The 26,815-nt window shown below is 39.1% G+C and overlaps 1 protein-coding gene across 9 annotated transcripts in view; it reads right to left on the bottom strand.

Moving 5' to 3' along the window:
• Mctp1 (multiple C2 and transmembrane domain containing 1) overlaps positions 1 to 26,815 on the bottom strand; it is a 633,933-nt gene that overhangs the window by 222,781 nt on the left and 384,337 nt on the right. For all 9 annotated transcript variants that reach the window (XM_085830938.1, XM_085830936.1, XM_085830943.1 and 6 more), the window contains 2 exons: positions 4,750 to 4,936; positions 70 to 163 (listed from right to left, as the gene is read on the bottom strand). In XM_085830938.1, the coding sequence (XP_085687064.1) occupies positions 70 to 163; positions 4,750 to 4,936 (281 nt within the window). The remainder of the gene's footprint in view (positions 1 to 69; positions 164 to 4,749; positions 4,937 to 26,815) is intronic.

Below are 26,815 nucleotides of genomic sequence, written 5' to 3' on the forward strand. Positions count from 1 at the left end.
GCGTATTCTATCACACAGACATGGCCCACTTTTTGATATATACAATATGAGAATTACATCATTTTCTACCTGTGACATCTGCAGCCATCAAACCTTCTGCTCTGATGACTTTCACCTGGAGAAATCCCACGTCTTTTAGGTTGTTAAATATCCTCAGTGGGCTCTGAAAAATCCAAACATGGCCATTAGGGGAAAAAGCAAAACAAAAGAAGCCTCAAAAAATATGCTTAGAAAATACTAAGTTTTCTCAGCATGTTGTCTCAAGGGTCAAAGAGTCATTTGTGTTTTTCCAATACAAATTATACTACCTGTGTCAGGAATGCACACATATGCATGTGCACATGAGAACATGCACTTGTGTACATGGTCATGCACATACAATTATGTAATTAGTGATGATGATTTTTTGAAATAAAAATACCACAATTACTACCTATAAATAACCCTCAGTAAATGCTGAGCAATGAGCTACAAAGCAAATCTCTCCAATGGCTTCTCTCAATGTCTTCTATTAAAGCACCTCAAAAAACCCTGCCATCTGTAAATATGATAGCTTGAAGATTATAATAAACAATGCTCTCTTAACTGATTGGTTATATGACACTCTTCAGACATAGGGAGCTGTTGAGAATGTTAGTACTAAACAAATTATTTTTCTACCATTTTATTCTTAGTGTTTAGATGAGGAATAAATTATCTAAAGACTTTGCTAATAGTTACTTCAAAGACTTACATAGTTTTCTAAAACTTCTAATGGAGGCATTTTAAAAAAATAAATCAAGTTGAAAAATAAAATTCAAAGGTAGCGAGGAACTTTTCTTAAGTTTATATTTGTATTTGCTATAATGTACAGAACTGTGAAAGTTTTGATAGAACCAGATAATAAAAGCTATTTCACTTAACAAATTAACTGTGGTATCTTAATAAGCATAGTGCCTGAAGAAACTGAAGGGGGAATGCTAACGTAAAATGACCTAGAACTCTATAGAATGAGTAAATGCAACAGAATTCTAGAACACTGGTATGCATTTTGTTTACATTTCATTTTGGTTTTCCTATGGTAAGGCCACTGCCTCTAATGAGCACATTAAAGACAATTTCGCACCTCGTTTAAAATGTTTCATCACAACATAGTTTAATATGCTTCTGCATAAAAAAAAACTTATCTATCAAAATGTTGCTAGAGTAAAAGCAGTCTCATTAGTGTATTACTCGTGTTGGGTACAGGCAAATCAAAGCTTGTTCAATATGAACTTTATCAGTCCTGGATGGCTAGTCCAGGATTATTTACACCGAAGCTATGCCCTTGGTATTCTGAGAGAAAGACAGAAAGATAAATGTGTATCTCACAACATGACTTTCTAAAACAGTACTCAACACAAAGATTAGCTCTTAATCTCTGCTATAAACAACTGTTTACCACCAAAATTTTATTTAAAAGGCTCATTTGGCTGGATTTAGTTTAAATGCACTTGTGTCTCTTTTTAAATCCCTACAAATCAAATGTTTATCAGTGGGGACCTTAGGTAGCAGGGCTATGGTTCTGATGTTTCCAGGTAATGCTGTGTCCCACAGCACTGATAAAATTGGCCCAGGGTCTTATCTCAGAGCTCACTCAATACAGTAAACCTGGTAGGAATTCTCCCCTAATGATGGGGAAAAGTTTGATGGAAAGGGTTTGGCACTTTAATTTTTCCAAGAGTGATTGAAACCAAATTTCATTGTGACTAAAACAAATATTATCAGTCAGAGTCATTTCGCTCTGGGATGCTGACGGGACAGCCACAGCCACACTGAACTAGGGTTTCAGTTCTGAGCCCCAGGTTCACATTTAGAGGGAGGGCTGATTAGAGCCTGAATGATTCATTCTCCCAGTCACCTGACATTTGACAATTTATTGAAATTTCTATTGTTTAGACCAGTGACACATAGATTATAATAAAAACTCAAAGAAAAAGCAAATAATATTAGTTTAAAAATTAACTTTATGAAAAGCTTTATCAAGGGTTATTCCCACATAGTTATTTATGGATATTTTAGGAGGTCTCAAAACCTGTGTGGTTTTTGAAGCTAGAAAATTTCCATAGCAGAGGAATCCATGATTTGCTGTGAATCCTTTCAGCCCTCAATAGATGGGAAAAGATTGAAATGCTCTGGAGAGGAGCCTCTTTATTTTTTTAATGAAAGGCTGTATAATATATTTTCTCTATGGCTGCAGCAGCTGTCAGAGAGAGCATCGTGGTTCAGCTCTATTACAGGAGAGGCAATACCCCATCCTATGGCACAGAGATGCTCTGAGGGGCCAGAGCTGATTGACAGCTTGTCACCATGACGTCTTATTCCATCTCTGTTATGGAGAAAATTAATGTCACAGCACCAGCCTTATGACTTGCTGTCATCTTAGAGCCGCTCACCTTTTATCAATGCTCTAAATAACATTTCAAGCCCAGCGTCTCACGGTGGACAATCCGGTCAAGGGACATTAAATCAGATGACTGTGAAATGTCATAATAAAAATGGAATGCTAACAACTTCTTCTCTAAACCAGCTCCTCTGGTTTTTAAACTGTGACAAGGAGGAGCAGGGGTTCAGCAAACCCGTTCTGAAAAGGTCAAACAGCAGCTCTTGGACTACTACCCATTACTACCCGCCCCTATTGACCTTCCCTCTTCCCCTCCCTGCAAAGGCGAAAAGAACAAGAAAATGGAATTAGCCACCTTTTCAGAATGTGCTGATCAAATAGTAGCTCACACAGGAATGTCTGTTTAATTCGTGAGGTTTCCCTGTTGAGCAATGACAAGATTCTCTAGAGCTGTTTAATATCAGAGCGGGGCAATTCATTACATTCTCTACCCTGACCAGTACCAAATCTAAACGAAGTCAAATTCTTAAGTTTAACCTCAACTTTAAATATGCACACACAAGTACACACACACACACACACACACACACACACACACACACACACACGCACAGCATGCGCATGTATTTTAGAAGAAAAAACGCTGGGATAATTCACTAACAAGTTACTTCCTCTATATGTTTCTTCAAAACAAGGGATATTTTAAACCCAGTATAAAATCCATTCATTTCATAATACATAAAGTATAAAATCCTTTAAAACCGCCAAGACGTTGCTCTTTGTCCTTGCAGTGCGGTGAGTTAACACTAATATAGCGCATGCGCTCTTCTGCATTACCGCTTCTTGGCAAGTATGTCTCTAGAGGGAAACAGGAAGACCTGTGCCTGAAATCCAGGGTTACAACAAAGCATATTTAAACATGATTTAGCTTTTAAATAACGGAATATTTATTAATGGAATGGAAATAGCTGTTTAAAGTAAATCTATTCAACAACAACAAAACAATCAACAATAGGTAGATTACTTCTAATTATGCAGAGAGCACTATCATTTTCATACATGGACGGTATCAAAATAGTGATCCAGTAACCACAGACTGAAAATGCCCAGATGAATTTTCATGTTAAGATAACAATTAATTCCTTCACAGTAGTTTTAATTCAGATGGCTCATTTCCCAAAAATAAAGAATATATTTTAGTAGAGTATCAAAATGTGAAATCGTTTTCATAATTGCAATTATATATTAGAAGATACTACACAAAAACTTAGGCGCTTAGGTGGTTTAAAAATATACACTCTTTAGCCCTGCTAAGTCACCTCTCTCTATTAAGCCGTTTATGATAATACTATTGGTGGATGAGTTGTACAAGCATTAGCAGACAGCTGATTCAGTGGAGATAGCCAGAATAAATTTGCTGAGGCGGACATCCTGCTAATCTGTTTGAAGAATATTGTAGAGCATTAGCACCAGCACTTCATGTTATCTGCACAGCCTGATAAGGTACATCTTTATTAAATTCAGTTATTGAAAGGATGTCAGTCAGCAAATAGGAATATTTTTTAAAAAAGCCATTCTTTGTTAGTCAGAGCTTGGTTTCATGGCTGAGTGTCTAGAGGAGCTGTCTAAACACCTGGCAGTGCTGTACAATACAAGCTTTGTGATTTTAAGTGGAAAAGCTTTCCCCTAGCTCCATGGGTACCAAGCCTTCATTGAGAGACAATGGTGGAGCAAGAGCTCCCCTCTCTGTTCATTCAGGACAACTACATGGAGGAAAAGATTCCCGCTGAGAAAGAGAAGACTGGACTGACTACTTGAAGGAGATAGGATTTGAGAAGGGTGACTATTTATTGGCTCTCTATTCTACTCTTCCACCCCACCCTCAATCAGTGGGAAGGAGGCTACCTTTTCATTGCATTTTACAGTGACTTTTTAAATTGAAGAGGTGAAATTAGGTTTTCTCGTAACATCACTTGTGGATATTGTTCAGGTCCCAACCTCTCAGTAGGCAGTAACCTCATTTTAGATTTAGAAAGACTAGTCTTCTTTACAATTACATAGAACCAAGGATTAACATTAAAGGGATATATAAATTTGAGTTTCCTTTATGGAAAGTTTTACACACACACACACACACACACACACACACACACACACACACACGATAAAAATCCAGAATATGCTTTGCAATGGGTTTTGGAGATGACCAAACTATAGACATCAATGGGCAATGCCCACTGTAGCTCCTGCAGAGCTACATGGTATCTGCATGAGCCTGTCTTTTACCCCTCAAACGCCTCCTCTGAAATATCCTTGTCAGTCTCTGTCCACTGTTTACGCCCTCATATAGTCACACTGGATTCGGAAGGAAGATCATTCATACGTACATATCTCTTTAATATCTCTTCCCGCTCCTTCTGGTCCTCCATGGAATTGACAGAGAGGTCAGAGATACAGACTGTGGCCGAGGCTGTCAGAGTGACAAGCAGAACCAGGTGGCCCTCACCCTCTTCCAGATGTAACTCCAGCTTGTGAGTTTGCTCCCTACTGAGGGAAGACAGGTCAACCTGGCACCTAGGAACAAATGTTTTGAATTAGCAAGTGGCAGTTTTCACCACATCAAACAGAAATGGGTGTGTTGGAGTCCTGTGAAAAATAAAGCAATAGAAATACTATCTGAGCCAATAGAAGAAAATCAACTGATTTTCTTCACAAAATTCTGGCCTTGGCAATAAAGCTGTTACCTTATTTCCTGTAATATACAGACTTAGGAAGTTGGAATATTATATCCTCTGATACCCGACTCATGAATTGGTGGAAGTACTTGGACCAATGCAAGCTGAAGCAAACTACCAAAAGCCTGAATTCCTATGTCACTATTTCCATTGTGAATGATCCTTCTCCCAATTCATAAATGTCATTGAAAAGTAAATAGAACATTTAAGATAAAGTTTTACATTTCGCAAATCATCCTCACAGTACACTCACTAAATTTATGTCCTCCCAGGGTAGCATAATGTGGGAAGACATGATGTATGTGCCAGTCTTCAAGTTAAAATACCTTGCATTCTTTTCATAAACATGTCAATTGATTTTGAGGAGGAAGGTAATATAGTGACTATAAGCCTACTAACCTGAGAGAATGGAGGATGACAGAGGAAAAAACATTTCAGGCAAAAAACAGGGCTGGTAAGATTGCTCAGTGGGTGAAGTTGCTGGCTGCTAAGCTTGGACATCTGAGTTCGAACTCTGGGACCCACATGATGGAAGGAGAAGGAGTAAACCAATTTCTACAAATTATCCTTTAACACATATACTGTGACACATACCAAAAAATGTATTAAAATTAAGAAATAGCCAATTATCAAAATAAATGTTATCAACATATCATAAATTAGATGAATGCCTATCAGGAAGAGCTAAAATTAAATTCTTATTTCTTCTCATTCTTCACTCCAGCAACTATTTAAAGTCTTCAGAGATTGTACCTGAATTCAAATGTGTCTCTTACAAGATTTTAAAACATGAATCAAAGTCTGACATTCAGTGTTTTGTGTGTACAACATTAACAATGACATTAATTTAGCATATACCTTGTGGTCTAGTATGTGCTAAATGCTATTATTAAGAGAGTTTGTAATTAGTTTGTAACACTTCTGGGAAGACAGCTTCTCGATGCTAGAATAGGTACCAGAAACCTCACTGATTCTGATAATACAGCATTCAGTTCTAAGCAATATCACTAATTCTCCTTAATGGTAAAATAAAATAAAATAAAAACCCAAAACATATCAAATGCCTTATCTAACATTCTAATTGCGATTAGAATGAAGTTCTCAATAACATCCAGAGTAATGTGAAAGCTAAAACACACCAATGAATAATAATCACTCAAAAAAGCAATCAAAAGGAGAAAAGAAAACAATTTTCGTGATCTTTCCAGCACTGGGCACACTGCCTGACCCACAGTGCTTTACTGAATGTGAACAACTCTCTGGCTTGGGTCAGGAGTAGACGCTAGGTCACTGAATGGACTGTGATCAGGACAGAATGTTGGCTGAGTACTCTTGGGACCAAGAAGGCTCTTTTATTCAGGTTTTATTTTTCCCCACATGTACTTCCCAGGCCTGTCCTTCTGTAGTCTTGTAAGGGATGCTGCCTTGCCACACACAGAAAGGAAGGCATGGGACCAACAAGCCTTCCACACAGTTCCCTTCCAAGCTTACAGCCATGCACATACTGCATGAAGATTACTCTTCCTCTCGTTAGAATTGGGGAAAGTGCTCTCAAGATCCTCTGCTGAAAAGATAATCTCAAGATAAATTGTATAGTAGCAACTTTCAGATGGAATCAGACCCATAGATTTACTGTGTGCGTGTGTGTGTGTGTGTGTGTGTGTGTGTGTGTGTGTGTTGTGGCAAATAAAAATTTAATTTTAAATATAATAATTTTTTCTTTTTTTCTTTTATTTTTTTATTAGGTATTTATTTCATTTACATTTCCAATGCTATCCCAAAAGTCCTCTACCCACTTCCCCACCCACTCCCCCACCCACCCACTCCCACTTCTTGGCCATGGCATTCCCCTGTACTGAGGCAGATAAAGTTTGCGAGTGCAATGGGCCTCTCTTTCCAGTGATGGCTAACTAGGCCATCTTCTGATACATATGCAGCTAGAGACACGAGCTCCGGGGGGGGGGGGGTACTGGGTAGTTCATAATGTTGTTCCACCTATAGGGTTGCAGATCCCTTTAGCTCCTTGGGTACTTTCTCTAGCTCCTCCACTGGGGGCCCTGTGATCCATCCAATAGCTGACTGTGAGCATCCACTTATGTGTTTGCTAGGCCCCGGCCTAGTCTCACAAGAGACAGCTATATCAGGGTCCTTTCAACAAAATCTTGCTAGTGTATGCAATGGTGTCAGCGTTTGGAGGCTGACCATGGGATGGATCCCCGGATATGGCAGTCTCCAGATGGTCCATCCTTTCGTTTCAGCTTCAAACTGTGTCTCTGTAACTCCTTCCATGGGTGTTCCATTCCCGCTTCTAAGAAGGGGCAGTGTCCACACTTTGGTCTTCGTTCTTCTTGAGTTTCATGTGTTCAGCAAATTGTACCTTATATCTTAGGCATTTTTAATACAGGACAAACATTCCCTGAATTAGTGAATGTCACCAAATCTGCCTGTTGCTAAGCCACTCGCTCTACTTATCCCAGTAGGTAGTAAGGATGTGCAATTCCTGTAGTTTGCTCCTTGCCAATGAAAAACCAAGGGGCAGGGAGGATCCATGATAGAGACACATACAGTTAGAATTTGAGTCAGAATCAGTCCCTGGTCAATGGGATGAATGATCCAATCATTCTCCTCTACAAAACTGTTACTGACTAACTACATTCTTGGAGGGAAGTGTGCAGTTAGCAGTGTTTCTCAGAGATGACCAGACATTTTAGTTATAGAAAACATCTCAGTTTCTAAGTATAAGTTGTTCTTATTTCAATATTGTAAACTACATATAAATTAGGGAAGCAAGACACAAGTTATGCTCTTCTAAGACAAGAACATTTCACAAATTTAAATTTAAAAACTATGACACTAGCAAAATTTAAAAAAGATAAATTTAGAGAAATACATTTGTTTTCTGCCTCAACTAAAACTTCAATATTGAATATGCTCTAGGAAGAGTTAAAGTATTCACGTGTACTATTTTGGCATTTTGACTCTCATGATTTTAGTATAAAGAACAACAATATTCTGGACATGAGAGTGTTAAGTGGCTTGCAGGTGTTCATTGTGTCTATCAGACTTACTATTTATCTAAATTTTGCCCAGCAATATGATCCCATTTTAACTGTGATTTTTTTTTCCTTTTACAACTTAGCCAAGCTGTCTTGTTAACTTGAAGATAAAATTTGCATTACAGCTTCATTGCTGAGTACTCAATCAAATGAGTGCTGGTATCGGGTGTAGCAAAAGAATTTTCCATTTCCTTTCAGCTTTTGAACAAATATGTACAAAGACAGAACCCTTGTGGCATAGTCTACTGCCCTGTGAATATAGTACTAATTGGTGTGGGATGAAGTGCCTGTATTTGGCTCACCTCTACTGATGTGTCCCCTCACAAAGGAAGGATTCATCATAGACAAACTATAGAAGGAAGTGATTATCCATAGGACCCAGGCATAAAAAATGCTTATCAAAAATGAAAATGCGAAATTATTTTTTTAAAAAATGTACTAATATAAATTCATGAACCCTAAAAATACTTTGACAGAGATGAAGAGACCAGAGTCACAGTTCCTTACTTCCAGCCCTGTTTCCCACTAATTAGTTGTATGACCTTTTCCAAGAAAACTTTCCCTCTTGAATTTCACTTGTCTCATCAGCAGCTATGAGCTAATTGAACTGATGAATTTTCAAAATCCCCAGTCTCAGGATTTGTGATAACTCTATCCATGTTTACAGCTGTGTCTTTTCTGCTTTGCAATTTCTACAAACTAAAACTTAAAAGTACATGTTTATAAGTAATGATATATTATTTCATACCATTCTTTCCCCCTTCCTCTTCCCCCGCCTCTCTCTGTCTCTCTCTCTCTGTCTCTCTCTCTCTTTGATTTATTTTTTCCCAGTCATTTCATTCAGCCATGCACTGACTCACTACTGAGTGCCCACAGGTCAGAGCCTCTTAGATTTCTAGGGGTTGCCTATTTTATTTTTTTAATTAGATATTTTCTTCATTTACATTTGAAATGCTATCCAGAAAATCCCCTATACTCTCCCCGCATCCTGCTCCCCAACCCACCCACTCCAGCTGGTTGCCTATTTTAAAACTAGGTTTTCATCTCTTTATTTTAGAACATTGAATACCACCAACTTGGTGTTACAGTAAACAAGGTTCTAGGACATCAGAGTATACTACCAAGGGTTCAGAATGCTGCACTGAAGACCTCATTTGTATTAATTAGTATATTAAAAAAAATCACACAAATTCTTTGTGCTTTATATTTATTATCTTATTACTTATTATGTATTACTTTATTACCTTATTATTTTATTTTAGACAGAGTATCTATATGTAGTTTTGGGTAGCTTGAAACTTGTTATATAGACCAGGCTGGCTCAAGCTCAGATATATGCCAGCTTTTGTGTCCTGAGAGAATGCTGGGGTAAGGTAAGCACCATCACACCTAGCTCAGCCCTCCTCATCAAACAGGAATTCAAGGGAAAACGCCTTCTCTTAGCTAGAGTTGTAAGAGCAGAAAAGACACAAATACTCTGAGAAGTTATAATTGCTTTTTTGTTGCACAACTGCCTTCACTTTTGTTTTCACTCTAAAGTATCTGTGCCCAAACCCAACTCACCACTTATTCAGTCAATCAAATAATATTATAGTCAAATGAGAATGAACACTGAGGGAGACTTCAGAGACATGTTGCTGCATTCCAAAAAATGAGAATATTGAGGTGCAGAGATGAAAGAGCTGAGATCATATTTCTTAAAGTCTATGTCGGAATATATAACACATATACATTTAGATTTGTTAAACACACACAAGAGAGACTCTAAATGTCAGAAGATCCTGGGCAGATGTTATACAGACCCTAAGAGAACACAAATGGAGAAATCAGGCCACCATCCCAGCCGGAGGACAGAGGTCTGCCCAGCAAGGGAGCCCTCTGCCTCAGGAGCAGGGAGCACCATCTTGGTTCCGGGACTCCGCCGAACTTAGGAACTTAGTCTGCACAGGTGAGAGTGTGCACCACAGAAGCTGACAGCTTCTGTGACCTGCCAAAGCAACACAGCATCTGGGAAAGGTCCTGTTTTGGGCCTTCTTCTTCGGGCAGGAGGAGGTCCAAACACCAGATATCTGTGCACCTTCCCTGTAAGAGGAGAGCTTGCCAGCAGAGAGTGCTCTAACCACTGAAACTCAGAGGAGAGAGCTTGTCCCCCAGGTCTGCTGATAGATGGTAATCAGACTCACCAGAAGAACAATCTCTAAACAGAGACAACTATAACAACTAACTCCAGAGATTACCAGATGGCGAAAGATAAATGTAAGAATCTTACTAACAGAAACCAAGACCACTCACCATCAAAGAACCCAGCACTCCCACTTCGCCCAGTCCAGGGCACCCCAACACACCTGAAAAGCTAGACCTGGATTTAAAAGCATAACTCATGATGATGGTAGAGGACATCAAGAAGGACTTTAATAACTCACTTAAAGAATTACAGGAGAACATTGCTAAAGAGTTACAAGTCCTTAAAGAAAAACAGGATAACACAATCAAACAGGTAGAAGTCCTTAAAGAAAAACAGGAAAAGACAACCAAACAGGTAGAAGTCCTTAAAGAAAAACAGGAAAACACATCTAAACAGGTGATGGAAATGAACAAAACCATACTAGACCTAAAAAGGGAAGTAGACACAATAAAGAAAACCCAAAATGAGGCAACACTGGAGATAGAAACCCTAGGAAAGAAATCTGGAACCATAGATGCGAGCATCAGCAACAGAATACAAGAGATGGAAGAGAGAATCTCAGGTGCAGAAGATTCCATAGAGAACATCGGCACAACAATCAAAGAAAATGGAAAATGCAAAAAGATCCTAACTCAAAACATCCAGGAAATCCAGGACACAATGAGAAGACCAAACCTACGGATAATAGGAGTGGATGAGAATGAAGATTTTCAACTCAAAGGACCAGCAAACATCTTCAACAAAATTATAGAAGAAAACTTCCCAAATCTAAAGAAAGAGATGTCCATGAACATACAAGAAGCCTACAGAACTCCAAATAGGGCCGGGCGTGGTGGCGCACGCCTTTAATCCCAGCACTCGGGAGGCAAAGGCAGGCGGATTTCTGAGTTCGAGGCCAGCCTGGTCTACAAAGTGAGTGCCAGGACAGCCAGGGCTACACAGAGAAAACCTGTCTCGAAAAACCAAAAAAAAAAAAAAAAAAAGAACTCCAAATAGACTGGACCAGAAAAGAAATACCTCCCGACACATAATAATCAGAACAACAAATGCACTAAATAAAGATAGAATACTAAAAGCAGTAAGAGAAAAAGGCCAAGTAACATATAAAGGCAAGCCTATCAGAATTACACCAGATTTCTCACCAGAGACTATGAAAGCCAGAAGATCCTGGACGGATGTTATACAGACACTAAAAGAACACAAACTCCAGCCCAGGCTACTATACCCAGCCAAAATCTCAATTAACATAGATGGAGAAACCAAAGTATTCCACGACAAAAAAATTCACACATTATCTTTCCACGAATCCAGCCATTCAAAGGATAATAACAGAAAAAAACCAATACAAGGACAGGAACCACGCCCTAGAAACAACAAGAAGGTAATCCCTCAACAAACCTAAAAGAAGACAGCCACAAGAACAGAATGCCAACTTTAACAACAAAAATAACAGGAAACAACAATTACTTTTCCTTAATATCTCTTAATATCAATGGACTCAACTCCCCGATAAAAAGACATAGACTAACAAACTGGCTACACAAACAAGGCCCAACATTTTGCTGCTTACAGGAAACTCATCTCAGAGAAAAAGATAGACACTACCTCAGAATGAAAGGCTGGAAAACAATTTTCCAAGCAAATGGTATGAAGAAACAAGCTGGAGTAGCCATTCTAATATCTGATAAGATTAACTTCCAACCCAAAGTCATTAAAAAAGACAGGGAGGGACACTTCATACTCATCAAAGGTAAAATCCTCCAAGAGGAAGTATCAATCCTGAATATCTATGCTCCAAATACAAAGGCAGCCACATTCATTAAAGAAACTTTAGTAAATCTCAAAGCACACATTGCACCTCATACAATAATAGTGGGAGACTTCAACACACCACTTTCACCAATGGACAGATCATGGAAACAGAAACTAAACAGGGAAACAGAGAAACTAAGAGAAACTATGAATCAAATGGATCTGGCAGATATCTACAGAACATTCTATCCTAAAACAAAAGGATATACCTTCTTCTCAGCACCTCATGGTACCTTCTCCAAAATTGACCACATAATTGGTCACAAAACAGGCCTCAAGAGATACAAAAATATTGAAATTGTCCCATGCATCCTATCAGATCACCATGGACTAAGGCTGATCTTCAATAACAAAATAAATAATAGAAAGCCAACCTTCACGTGGAAACTGAACAACACTCTTCTCAATGATACCTTGGTCAAGGAAGGAATAAAGAAAGAAATTAAGGACTTTTTAGAGTTCAATGAAAATGAAGCCACAACATACCCAAACTTATGGGACGCAATGAAAGCATTTCTAAGAGGAAAACTCATAGCTCTGAGTGCCTCCAAAAGGAAACTAGAGAGAGCACACATTAGCAGCTTGACAACATACCTAAAAGCACTAGAACAAAAGGAAGCAAATTCACCCAAGAGGAGTAGATGGCAGGAAATAATCAAACTCAGGGGCGAAATCAACCAAGTGGAAACAAGAAGAACTATTCAAAGAATCAACCAATCAAGGAGCTGGTTCTTTGAGAAAATCAACAAGATAGATAAACCCTTAGCCAGACTCACTAGAGGGCACAGGGAAAGCATCGTAATTAACAAAATCAGAAATGAAAAAGGAGACATAACAACAGATCCTGAAGACATCCAAAACACCATAAGATCCTTCTACCAAAGGCTATACTCAACAAAACTGGAGAACCTGGATGAAATGGAGAAGTTCCTAGACAGATACCAGGTACCAAAGTTGAACCAAGATCAGGTTAATGATCTAAACAGCCCTATATCCCCCAAAGAAATCGAAGCAGTCATTAATAGTCTCCCAACTAAAAAAAGCCCAGGACCAGATGGGTTTAGTGCAGAGTTCTATCAGACCTTCAAAGAAGATCTAATCCCAGTTCTTCACAAACTATTCCACAAAATAGAAACAGAAGGTACTCTACCCAACTCATTCTATGAAGCCACAATTACTCTGATACCTAAACCACAAAAAGACCCAACAAAGATAGAAAACTTCAGACCAATATCCCTTATGAATATTGATACAAAAATCCTCAATAAAGTTCTTGATAACCGAATCCAAGAACACATCAAAACAATCATCCATCCTGACCAAGTAGGTTTCATCCCAGGGATGCAGGGATGGTTCAATATACGGAAATCCATCAATGTAATCCAGTATATAAACAAACTCAAAGACAAAAACCACATGATCATCTCGTTAGATGCGGAAAAAGCATTTGACAAGATCCAACACCCATTCATGATAAAAGTCTTGGAAAGATCAGGAATTCAAGGCCCATACCTAAACATGATAAAAGCAATCTACAGCAAACCAGTAGCCAACATCAAAGTAAATGGTGAGAAGCTTGAAGCAATCCCTCTAAAATCAGGGACTAGACAAGGCTGTCCACTTTCTCCATACCTATTCAACATTGTACTTGAAGTCCTAGCCAGAGCAATTCGACAACAAAAGGAGATCAAAGGGATACAAATTGGAAAAGATGAAGTCAAAATATCACTTTTTGCAGATGATATGATAGTATATATAAGTGACCCTAAAAATTCCACCAGAGAACTCCTAAGCCTGATAAACAGCTTCGGTGAAGTAGCTGGATATAAAATTAACTCAAACAAATCAATGGCCTTTCTCTACACAAAGAATAAACAGGCTGAGAAAGAAATTAGGGAAACAACACCCTTCTCAATAGTCAAAATAATATAAAATATCTTGGCGTGACTCTAACTAAGGAAGTGAAAGATCTGTATAATAAAAACTTCAAGTCTCTGAAGAAAGAAATTCTAGAAGATCTCAGAAGATGGAAAGATCTCCCATGCTCATGGATTGGCAGGATCAACATTGTAAAAATGGCTATCTTGCCAAAAGCAATCTACAGATTCAATGCAATCCCCATCAAAATTCCAAATCAATTCTTCAACGAATTAGAAAGTGCAATCTGCAAATTCATCTGGAATAACAAAAAACCTAGGATAGCAAAAACTCTTCTCAAGGATAAAAGAACCTCTGGTGGAATCACCATGCCGGACCTAAAGCTCTACTACAGAGCAATTGTGATAAAAACTGCATGGTACTGGTATAGTGACAGACAAATAGACCAATGGAATATAATTGAAGACCCAGAAATGAATCCACACACCTATGGTCACTTGATCTTCGACAAGGGAGCTAAAAACATCCAGTGGAAGAAAGACAGCATTTTCAACAAATGGTGCTGGCACAACTGGTTGTTAACATGTAGAAGAATGCGAATCGATCCATTCCTATCTCCTTGTACTAAGGTCAAGTCTAAGTGGATCAAGGAACTTCACATAAAACCAGAGACACTGAAACTTATAGAGGAGAAAGTGGTGAAAAGCCTTGAAGATATGGGCACAGGGGAAAAATTCCTGAATAGAACAGTAATGGCTTGTGCTGTAAGATCGAGAATTGACAAGTGGGACCTCATGAAACTACAAAGCTTCTGCAAGGCTAAAGACACCATCAATAAGACAAAAAAACCACCAACAGATTGGGAAAGGATCTTCACCTATCCTAAATCAGATAAGGGACTAATATCCAATATATATAAAGAACTCAAGAAGGTGGACTCCAGAAAGTCAAATAACCCCATTAAAAAATGGGGCTCAGAACTGAACAAAGAATTCTCACCTGAGGAATACCGAATGGCAGAGAAGCACCTGAAAAAATGTTCAACATCCTTAATCATCAGGGAAATGCAAATCAAAACAACCCTGAGATTCCACCTCACACCAGTCAGAATGGCTAAGATCAAAAATTCAGGTGACAGCAGATGCTGGCGAGGATGTGGAGAAAGAGGAACACTCCTCCATTGTTGGTGGGATTGCAAGCTTGTACAACCACTCTGGAAATCAGTCTGGCGGTTCCTCAGAAAATTGGACATAGTACTACCGGAGGATCCAGCAATACCTCTCCTGGGCATATATCCAGAAGATGTCCCAACTGGTAAAAAGGACACATGCTCCACTATGTTCATAGCAGCCCTATTTATAATAGCCAGAAGCTGGAAAGAACCCAGATGTCCCTCAACAGAGGAATGGATACAGAAATTATGGTACATTTACACAATGGAGTACTACTCAGCTATTAAAAAGAATGAATTTATGAAATTCCTAGCCAAATGGATGGACCTGGAGGGCATCATCTTGAGTGAAGTAACACAATCACAAAAGAACTCACACAATATGTATTCACTGATAAGTGGATATTAGCCCAAAACTTAGGATACCCAAGATATAAGATACAATTTGATAAACGCATGAAACTCAAGAAGAATGAAGACCAAAGTGTGGACACTGTGCCCCTTCTTAGAATTGGGAACAAAACACCCAGGGAAGGATTTACAGAGACAAAGTTCGTAGCTGTGAGGAAAGGATGGACCATTTAGAGACTGCTGTATCCAGGGATCCGTCCCATAATCAGCTTCTAAACGCTGACACCATTGCATACACTAGCAAGATTTTGCTGAAAGGACCCAAATATAGCTGTCTCTTTTGAGACGATGCAGGGGCCTAGCAAACACAGGAGTGGATGTTCACAGTCAGCTATTGGATGTATCACAGGGCTCCCAATTGAGAAGCTAGAGAAAGTACCCAAGGAGCTAAAGGGATCTGCAACCCTATTGTTGGAACAACATGATGTACTAACCAGAACCCCGGAGCTCTTGTCTCTAGCTTTATATGTATCGAAAGATGGCCTAGTCGGCCATCAATGGAAAGAGAGGCCCATTGGACTTGCAAACTTTATATGCCCCAATATAGGGGAATGCCAGGGCCAAAAGAATGGGAATGGGTGGGTAGGGAAGTGGGGGGCGCTATGGGGGACTTTTGGGATAGTATTGGAAATGTAATTGAGGAAAATATGTAATAAAAAAAAAAAAAAAAAAAAGAAATGGAGAAGTTCCTAGACAGATACCAGGTACCAAAGTTGAATCAAGATCAGGTTAATGATCTAAACAGCCCTATATCCCCCAAAGAAATAGAAGCAGTCATTAATAGTCTCCCAACTAAAAAAAGCCCAGGACCAGTTGGGTTTAGTGCAGAGTTCTATCAGACCTTCAAAGAAGATCTAATCCCAGTTCTTCACAAACTATTCCACAAAATAGAAACAGAAGGTACTCTACCCAGCTCATTCTATGAAGCCACAATTACTCTGATACCTAAACCACAAAAAGACCCAACAAAGATAGAAAACTTCAGACCAATATCCCTTATGAATATTGATGCAAAAATCCTCAATAAAGTTCTTGCTAACCGAATCCAAGAACACATCAAAACAATCATCCATCCTGACCAAGTAGGTTTCATCCCAGGGATGCAGGGATGGTTCAATATACGGAAATCCATCAACGTAATCCAGTATATAAACAAACTCAAAGACAAAAACCACATGGTCATTTCGTTAGATGAGGAAAAAGCATTTGACAAGATCCAACACCCATTCATGATAAAAGTCTTGGAAAGATCAGGAATTCAAGGCCCATACCTAAACATGATAAAAGCAATCTACAGCAAACCAGTAGCCAACATCAAAGTAAATGGTGAGAAGCTTGAAGCAATCCCTCTAAAATCAGGGACTAGACAAGGCTGTCCACTTTCTCCATACCTATTCAACATTGTACTTGAAGTCCTAGCCAGAGCAATTCGACAACAAAAGGAGATCAAAGGGATACAAATTGGAAAAGATGAAGTCAAAATATCACTTTTTGCAGATGATATGATAGTATATAAGTGACCCTAAAAATTCCACCAGAGAACTCCTAAGCCTGATAAACAGCTTCGGTGAAGTAGCTGGATATAAAATTAACTCAACCAAATCAATGGCCTTTCTCTACACAAAGAATAAACAGGCTGAGAAAGAAATTAGGGAAACAACACCCTTCTCAATAGTCACAAATAATATAAAATATCTTGGCGTGACTCTAACTAAGGAAGTGAAAGATCTGTATAATAAAAACTTCAAGTCTCTGAAGAAAGAAATTCTAGAAGATCTCAGAAGATGGAAAGATCTCCCATGCTCATGGATTGGCAGGATCAACATTGTAAAAATGGCTATCTTGCCAATAGCAATCTACAGATTCAATGCAATCCCCATCAAAATTCCAAATCAATTCTTCAACGAATTAGAAAGTGCAATCTGCAAATTCATCTGGAATAACAAAAAACCTAGGATAGCAAAAACTCTTCTCAAGGATAAAAGAACCTCTGGTGAAATCACCATGCCTGACCTAAAGCTCTACTACAGAGCAATTGTGATAAAAACTGCATGGTACTGGTATAGTGACAGACAAATAGACCAATGGAATAGAATTGAAGACCCAGAAATGAACCCACACATCTACGGTCACTTGATCTTCGACAAGGGAGCTAAAAGCATCCAGTGGAAGAAAGACAGCATTTTCAACAAATGGTGCTGTCACAACTGGTTGTTAAAATGTAGAAGAATGCGAATCGATCCATTCCTATCTCCTTGTACTAAGGTCAAGTCTAAGTGGATCAAGGAACTTCACATAAAACCAGAGACACTGAAACTTATAGAGGAGAAAGTGGGGAAAAGCCTTGAAGATATGAGCACAGGGGAAAAATTCCTGAATAGAACAGTAATGGCTTGTGCTGTAAGATCGAGAATTGACAAGTGGGACCTCATGAAACTACAAAGCTTCCAAGGCTAAAGACACCATCAATAAGACAAAAAAACCACCAACAGATTGGGAAAGGATCTTCACCTATCCTAAATCAGATAAGGGACTAATATCCAATATATATAAAGAACTCAAGAAGGTGGACTCCAGAAAGTCAAATAACCTCATTAAAAAATGGGGCTCAGAACTGAACAAAGAATTCTCACCTGAGGAATACCGAATGGCAGAGAAGCACCTGAAAAAATGTTCAACATCCTTAATCATCAGGGAAATGCAAATCAAAACAACCCTGAGATTCCACCTCACACCAGTCAGAATGGCTAAGATCAAAAATTCAGGTGACAGCAGATGCTGGTAAGGATGTGGAGAAAGAGGAACACTCCTCCATTGTTGGTGGGATTGCAAGCTTGTACAACCACTCTGGAAATCAGTCTGGCGGTTCCTCAGAAAATTGGACATAGTACTCCCGGAGGATCCAGCAATACCTCTCCTGGGCATATATCCAGAAGATGTCCCAACCAGTAAAAAGGACACATGCTCCACTATGTTCATAGCAGCCCTATTTATAATAGCCAGAAGCTGGAAAGAACCCAGATGTCCCTCAACAGAGGAATGGATACTGAAATTATGGTACATTTACACAATGGAGTACTACTCAGCTATTAAAAAGAATGAATTTATGAAATTCCTAGCCAAATGGATGGACCTGGAGGGCATCATCTTGAGTGAAGTAACACAATCACAAAAGAACTCACACAATATGTATTCACTGATAAGTGGATATTAGCCCAAAACTTAGGATACCCAAGATATAAGATACAATTTGCGAAACGCATGAAACTCAAGAAGAATGAAGACCAAATTGTGGACACTGTGCACCTTCTTAGAATTGGGAACAAAACACCCAGGGAAGGAGTTACAGAGACAAAGTTCGTAGCTGTGATGAAAGGATGGACCATTTAGAGACTGCCGTATCCAGGGATCCATCCCATAATCAGCTTCTAAACGCTGACACTATTGCATACACTAGCAAGATTTTGCTGAAAGGACCCAAATATAGCTGTCTCTTGTGAGACGGTGCCGGGGCCTAGCAAACACAGGAGTGGATGTTCACAGTCAGCTATTGGATGTATCACAGGGCTCCCAATGGAGAAGCTAGAGAAAGTACCCTAGGAGCTAAAGGGATCTGCAACCCTATTGTTGAAACCACATGATGTACTAACCAGAACCCCGGAGCTCTTGTCTCTAGCTGCATATGTATCGAAAGATGACCTAGTTGGCCATCAATGGAAAGAGAGGCCCATTGGACTTGCAAACTTTATATGCCCCAATATAGGGGAATGCCAGGGCCAAAAGAATGGGAATGGGTGGGTAGGGAAGTGGGGGGCGCTATGGGGGACTTTTGGGATAGCATTGGAAAGGTAATTGAGGAAAATATGTAATAAAAATATTAAAAATTAAAAAAAAAGGAAAAGGAGACATAACAACGGATCTGAAGAAATCCAAAACACCATCAGATCCTTCTACAAAAGGCTATACTCAACAAAACTGGAGAACCTGGATGAAATGGAGAATTTTCTAGACAGATACCAGGTACCAAAGTTGAATCAAGATCAGGTTAATGATCTAAACAGCCCTATATCCCCCAAAGAAATAGAAGCAGTCATTAATAGTTCCCCAACGAAAAAAAGCCCAGGACCAGATGGGTTTAGTGCAGAGTTCTATCAGACCTTCAAAGAAGATCTAATCCCAGTTCTTCACAAACTATTCCACAAAATAGAAACAGAAGGTATTCTACCCAACTCATTCTATGAAGCCACAATTACTCTGATACCTAAACCACAAAAAGACCCAACAAAGATAGAAAACTTCAGACCAATATCCCTTATGAATATTGATACAAAAATCCTCAATAAAGTTCTTGATAACTGAATCCAAGAACACATCAAAACAATCATCCATCCTGACCAAGTAGGTTTCATCATAGGGATGCAGGGATGGTTCAATATATGGAAATCCATCAATGTAATCCAATATACAAACAAACTCAAAGACAAAAACCACATGATCATCTTGTTAGATGCGGAAAAAGCATTTGACAAGATCCAACACCCATTCATGATAAAAGTCTTGGAAAGATCAGGAATTCAAGGCCCATACCTAAACATGATAAAAGCAATCTACAGCAAACCAGTAGCCAACATCAAAGTAAATGGTGAGAAGCTTGAAGCAATCCCTCTAAAATCAGGGACTAGACAAGGCTGTCCACTCTCTCCATACCTATTCAACATTGTACTTGAAGTCCTAGCCAGAGCAATTCGACAACAAAAGGAGATCAAAGGGATACAAATTGGAAAAGATGAAGTCAAAATATCACTTTTTGCAGATGATATGATAGTATATATAAGTGACCCTAAAATTCCACCAGAGAACTCCTAAACCTGATAAACAGCTTCGGTGAAGTAGGTGGATATAAAATTAACTCAAACAAGTCAATGGCCTTTCTCTACACAAAGAATAAACAGGCTGAGAAAGAAATTAGGGAAACAACACCCTTCTCAATAGTCACAAATAATATAAAATATCTTGGCGTGACTCTAACTAAGGAAGTGAAAGATCTGTATAAAAAAACTTCAAGTCTCTGAAGAAAGAAATTCTAGAAGATCTCAGAAGATGGAAAGATCTCCCATGCTCATGGATTGGCAGGATCAACATTGTAAAAATGGCTATCTTGCCAAAAGCAATCCACAGATTCAATGCAATCCCCATCAAAATTCCAAATCAATTCTTCAACGAATTAGAAAGTGCAATCTGCAAATTCATCTGGAATAACAAAAAACCTAGGATAGCAAAAACTCTTCTCAAGGATAAAAGAACCTCTGGTGGAATCACCATGCCTGACCTAAAGCTTTACTACAGAGCAATTGTTATAAAAACTGCATGGTACTGGTATAGTGACAGACAAATAGACCAATGGAATAGAATTGAAGACCCAGAAATGAAGCCACACACCTATGGTCACTTGATCTTCGACAAGGGAGCTAAAACCAACCAGTGGAAGAAAGACAGCATTTCCAACAAATGGTGCTGGCACAACTGGTTGTTATCATGTAGAAGAATGCGAATTGATCCATTCCTATCTCCTTGTACTAAGGTCAAATCTAAGTGGATCAAGGAACTTCACTTAAAACCAGAGACACTGAAACTTATAGAGGAGAAAGTGGGGAAAAGCCTTGAAGATATGGGCACAAGGGAAAAATTCTTGAATAGAACAGCAATGGCTTGTGCTGTAAGATCGAGAATTGACAAGTGGGACCTCATGAAACTGCAAAGCTTCTGCAAGGCAAAAGACACCATCAACAAGACAAAAAGATCACCAACAGATTGGGAAAGGATCTTTACCTATCCTAAATCAGATAAGGGACTAATCACCAATATATATAAAGAACTCAAGAAGGTGGACTCCAGAAAATCAAATAACCCCATTAAAAATGGGGCTCAGAACTGAACAAAGAATTCTCACCTGAGGAATACCGAATGGCAGAGAAGGACCTGAAAAAATGTTCAACATCCTTAATCATCAGGGAAATGCAAATCAAAACAACCCTGAGATTCGACCTCACACCAGTCAGAATGGCTAAGATCAAAAATTCAGCTGACAGCAGATGCTTGTGAGCATGTGGAGAAAGAGGAACACGCCTTCATGGTTGTTGGGATTGCAAGCTTGTACAACCACTCTGGAAATCAGTCTGGCGGTTCCTCAGAAAATTGGACATAGTACTCCCGGAGGATCCAGTAATACCTCTCCTGGGCATATATCCAGAAGATGTCCCAACCGGTAAGTAGGACACATGCTCCACTATGTTCATAGCAGCCTTATTTATAATAGCCAGAAGCTGGAAAGAACCCAGATGCCCCTCAACAGAGGAATGGATACAGAAAATGTGGTACATTTACACAATGGAGTACTACTCAGCTATTAAAAAGAATGAATTTATGAAATTCCTAGCCAAATGGATGGACCTGGAGGGCATCATCTTGAGTGAGGTAACACAATCACAAAGGAACTCACACAATATGTATTCACAGATAAGTGGATATTAGCTCAAAACTTAGGATACCCAAGATATAAGATACAATTTGCTAAACGCATAAAACTCGAGAAGAATGAAGACCAAAGTGTGGATACTGTGCCTCTTCTTAGAATTGGGAACAAAACACCTTTGGAAGGATTTACAGAGACAAAGTTTGGAGCTGTGATGAAAGGATGGACCATCTAGAGACTTCCATATCCAGGGATCTATCCCATAATCAGCTTTCAAACGCTGACACCATTGCATACACTAGCAAGATTTTGCTGAAAGGACACAGATATAGCTCTCTCTTGTGAAACTATGCCGGGGCCAAACAAACATAGAAGTGGATGCTCACTGTCAGCTATTGGATGGATCACAGGGCTCCCAATGGAGAAGCTAGAGAAAGTACCCAAGGAGCTAAAGGGATCTGCAATCCTATAGTTGGAACAACACGATGAACTAACCAGTACCCCGGAGCTCTTGTCTCTAGCTGCATATGTATCGAAAGATGGCCTAGTCGGCCATCACTGGAAAGAGAGGCCCATTGGACTTGCAAACTTTATATGCCCCAATTCTGGGGAATTCCAGGGCCAAAAGAATGGGAATGGGTGGGTAGGGAAGTAGGGGGGGCGGTATGGGGGACTTTTGGGATAGCATTGGAAATGTAATTGAGGAAAATACGTAATAAAAAAAAATTTTAAAAAAAAGAGAGAGAGAGAACACAAATGTCACCCCAGGCTATTATACCCAGCAAAACTCTCAATTACCATATGTACTGGCTGGTTTTGTGTCAACTTGACACAGCTGGAGTTATCACAGAGAAATGAGCTTTAGGTGAGGAAATGCCTCTGTGAGATCCAGCTATAAGGCATTTTCTCAATTAGTGATCAAAGGGGGAGGGTGCCTCGTGGGTGGTACCATCTCTGTGCTGGTTGTCTTGGGTTCCATAAGAAAGCAAGCTGAGAAATCCAGGGGAAGCAAATCAGTAAGATCCCTCCATGGCCTCTACATCAGCTACTGCTTCCTGACCTGCTTGAGTTCCAGTCTTGACTTGCTTTGGTGATCAACAACAATGTGTAAAGTGAAAGCTGAATAAACCCTTTCCTCTCCAACTTGCTTCTTGTTCATGGTATTTGTACAGGAATATAAAGACAACATAGTTGGAGAAACCAAGATATTCTATGACAAAAAACAATTACATAATACCTTTCCACAAATCCAATCCTACAAATTATAATAGATAGAAAACTCTAACACAAGGAAGGAAACCACACCCTAGAAAAAGTAAGAAAATAACCTTCTTTCAACAAACCCAAAGAAGATAGCCACACAAACATAATTCCACCTCTAACAATAAAAATAACAGGAAACAACAATCACTTTTCCTTAAAATCTCTTAATACCAATGGACTCAATTCCCCAATTTAAAAAATGTAGGTTAACAGACTGGATATGTAAACAGGACCCAGCATTTTGCTGCATACAGAAAATAAACCTCGATGACAAAGAGATACTACCTCAGAATAAAAGGCTGGAAAAAAATTCTCAAGCAAATGGTCCCAAGAAACAAGCCAGAGTAGTTATTCTAATATGGAATAAAATCAACTTTAAACCTAAAGTTATCAAAAAACTTAAGGAAACACTTCATACTCTTGAAAGGAAAAATCTATGAAGATGAACTCAATTCTGAACATCTATGATCCAAATACAAGGGCACCCACATTTATAAAAGAAACTCTATGGGGCCTTTTACAGTAGGAAAAGGGACACAGGAAACCTACCTGACCAGCGGCTGGGGTTCTTTCTGGTCAGCAGCCCCTGGCCATCTTGGGCACCAACTCAGCAGAGAGTTCCTTGGTCCCCAGAGGACTCTCCACACTGCAGGCGCCCTAGCACACCCAAGATCTTAGGATCACTGAGGAGAGTCAGCCTCCACAGAGGGCTCTAACTCCGGGACTCAGGTGAGAGAGCCATCTTGTATCCTGGGTCTCTCAGAGACCAGTCCTCGAAGGAGAGCACATGGGTCATAGAAGCAACAGAGCTTCTTTGACAGGGTCCCTTCGGGCCTTCATCTTCAGCCAGGAGGTAGATCTGAGCTCCAGACTTTTGTGCACCTTCTCTGCAAGAGGAGAGCTTGCCTGCAGAGAGTGTGATGAGACTCAGGAGTTGGGCACTCAGGAGTGCTGACAGAGGCTAACAGAATCACAAGAGGAACAAGCCCCAGCCAGAGACAGCTAGAATATATAACAACAGAGATTACCAGATGGTGAAGGGCAAATGTAAGAATCTTACTACAGAAATGAAGACCAGTCGGCATCATCAGAACCCATTACCCCCACCACAGCAAGTCCTGGACACCCCAACACTCCTGAAAAGCAAGATTTGGATTTAAAATCATATCTCATGATACTGGTAGGGATTTTAAGAAGGGCATTAATAACTCAAAGAAATAAAGGAGAACACTGCTAAGCAGGTAGAAGTACTTAAAGATGAATCACAAAAATCCCTTCAAGAATTACAGGAAAACAGAACCAAACAGGTGATGGAATTGAACAAAACCATCCAAGATCTAAAAATGGAAGTAGAAACAATAAAGAAATCACAAAGGGAGACAACTCTGTAGATAGAAATCCTGGGAAAGAAATCAGGAACCCTAGATGCGAGCATCAACAACAGAATACAAAAGATGGAAGAAAGAATCTCAGGGGAAGAAGATTCCATAGAAAACATAGACACAACAATCAAAGAAAATGCAAAATGCAAAAAGATCCTAACTCAAAACATCCTGGATATCCAGGACACAATGAGAAGACCAAACCTAAGGATAATGGGTATAGATGAGAATGACGATTTTCAACTTTAAGGACCAGGAAATATATTGAACAAAATTATAGAAGAAAACTTCCCTAACTTAAAGAAAGAGATTCCCATGAATATGCAAGAGACCTACAGAATTCCAAATAGACTGGACCAGAAAAGAAATTCCTCCTGATACATAATAATCAGAACAACAAATGCACTAAATAAAGAGAGAATACTAAAAGCAGTAAGGGTCAAATAAAATATAAAGGCAGACCTATAAGAATTACACCAGACTTCTCACCAGACACTACAGAAGCCAGAAGATCCTGGACAGATGTTATACAGGTCCAAAGAGAACACAAATGCCAGCCAAGGCTACTATACCATAGATGGAGAAACCTAAGTATTCCATGACAATACCAAATTCACAAAATATCTTTCCACAAATTGAGCCCTTCAGAGGATAATAATGGGAAAACACCAACGCAAGGACAAAAACTGCGCCATAGAAAAAGCAAGAAAGTAATCCTTCAACAAACCTAAAAAAAGACAGCTGCAAGAACAGAATCCCAACTCTAACAACAAAAATAATAGGAAGCAACAATTATTTTTCCTTAATATCTCTTAATATCAAAGGACTCAATTCCCAAATAAAAAGTTGTAGACTAACAGACTGGCTAATAAACAGGACCCAACATTTTGCTGCACACAGGAAACCCACCTCAGTGACAAAGACAGACACTACCTCAGAGGAAAAGGCGGGAAAACAATTTTCCAAGCAAATGGTCCAAAGAAACAATCTGGAGTAGCCATTCTAATATCAAATAAAATTGACTTCCAACCCAAGTTATCAAAAAAGACGAGGGGCACTTCATACTCATCAAAGGTAAAAATCTTCCAAGATGAACTCTCAATTTTGAATATCTATGCTCCAAATGCAAGGGCATTCCCATCCATTAAAGAGATTAGAGTAAAGCTCAAAGCACATATTGTACCTCACAGAAAAATAGTGGGAAAATTCAAAACCCCACTCTCATGAATGGACAGATCCTGGAAACAGAAACTAAACATAGACATATTGAAACTAAGAGAAGTTATGAAAGAAATGGATATAACAGATATCTACAGAACATTTTATTCTAAAACAAAAGGATATACCTTCTTCTCAGCACCTCATAGCACCTTCTCCAAAATCAACCATATAATTGGTCACAAAACAGAACTCAACAGATACAAAAATATAGAAATAATTCCATGCATCCTATCCTGACTAAGGCTGATCTTCAATAACAATATAAATAGTAGAAAGCCAACACATACATGGTAGCTGAACAATGATCTACTCTATGATAGCTTGGTAAAGGAAGAAATAAAGAAAAAAATTAAATTAAATTTTTAGAATTTAATGAAAATGAAGCCAGAACATACCCAAACTTATGGGACACAATGAAAGCATTCCTAAGAGGAAAACTCATAGCTCTGAGTGCCTCCAAAGAGAAACTAGAGAGAGCACACACTAGCAGCTTAACAACTCCTAAAAGCTCTAGAACAAAAGGAAGCAAATTCACCCAAGAGGAGTAGACTACAGGAAATAATCAAACTCAGGGCTGAAATCAACCAAGTGGAAACAAAAAGAACTATACAAAGAATCAACCAAACCAAGAGCTGGTTCTTTGAGAAAATCAATATGATAGGTGAACCCTTAGCCATGCTCACTAGAGGGCACAGGGACAGTATCCTAATTACCAAAATCAGTAATGAAAAGGGAGACATAACAGAACCTGAGGAAATCCAAAACACCATCAGATCCTACTACAAAAGGCTATACTCAACAAAACTGAAAAACCTCTATGAAATGGACAAATTTCTAGACAGATACAGGTACCAAAGTTAAATCAGG

This window comes from Mus caroli, unplaced genomic scaffold (assembly GCF_978045245.1).
Source record: "Mus caroli unplaced genomic scaffold, Mus_caroli_1 scaffold_15, whole genome shotgun sequence".
Classification (NCBI taxonomy): Eukaryota; Metazoa; Chordata; class Mammalia; order Rodentia; family Muridae; genus Mus; species Mus caroli.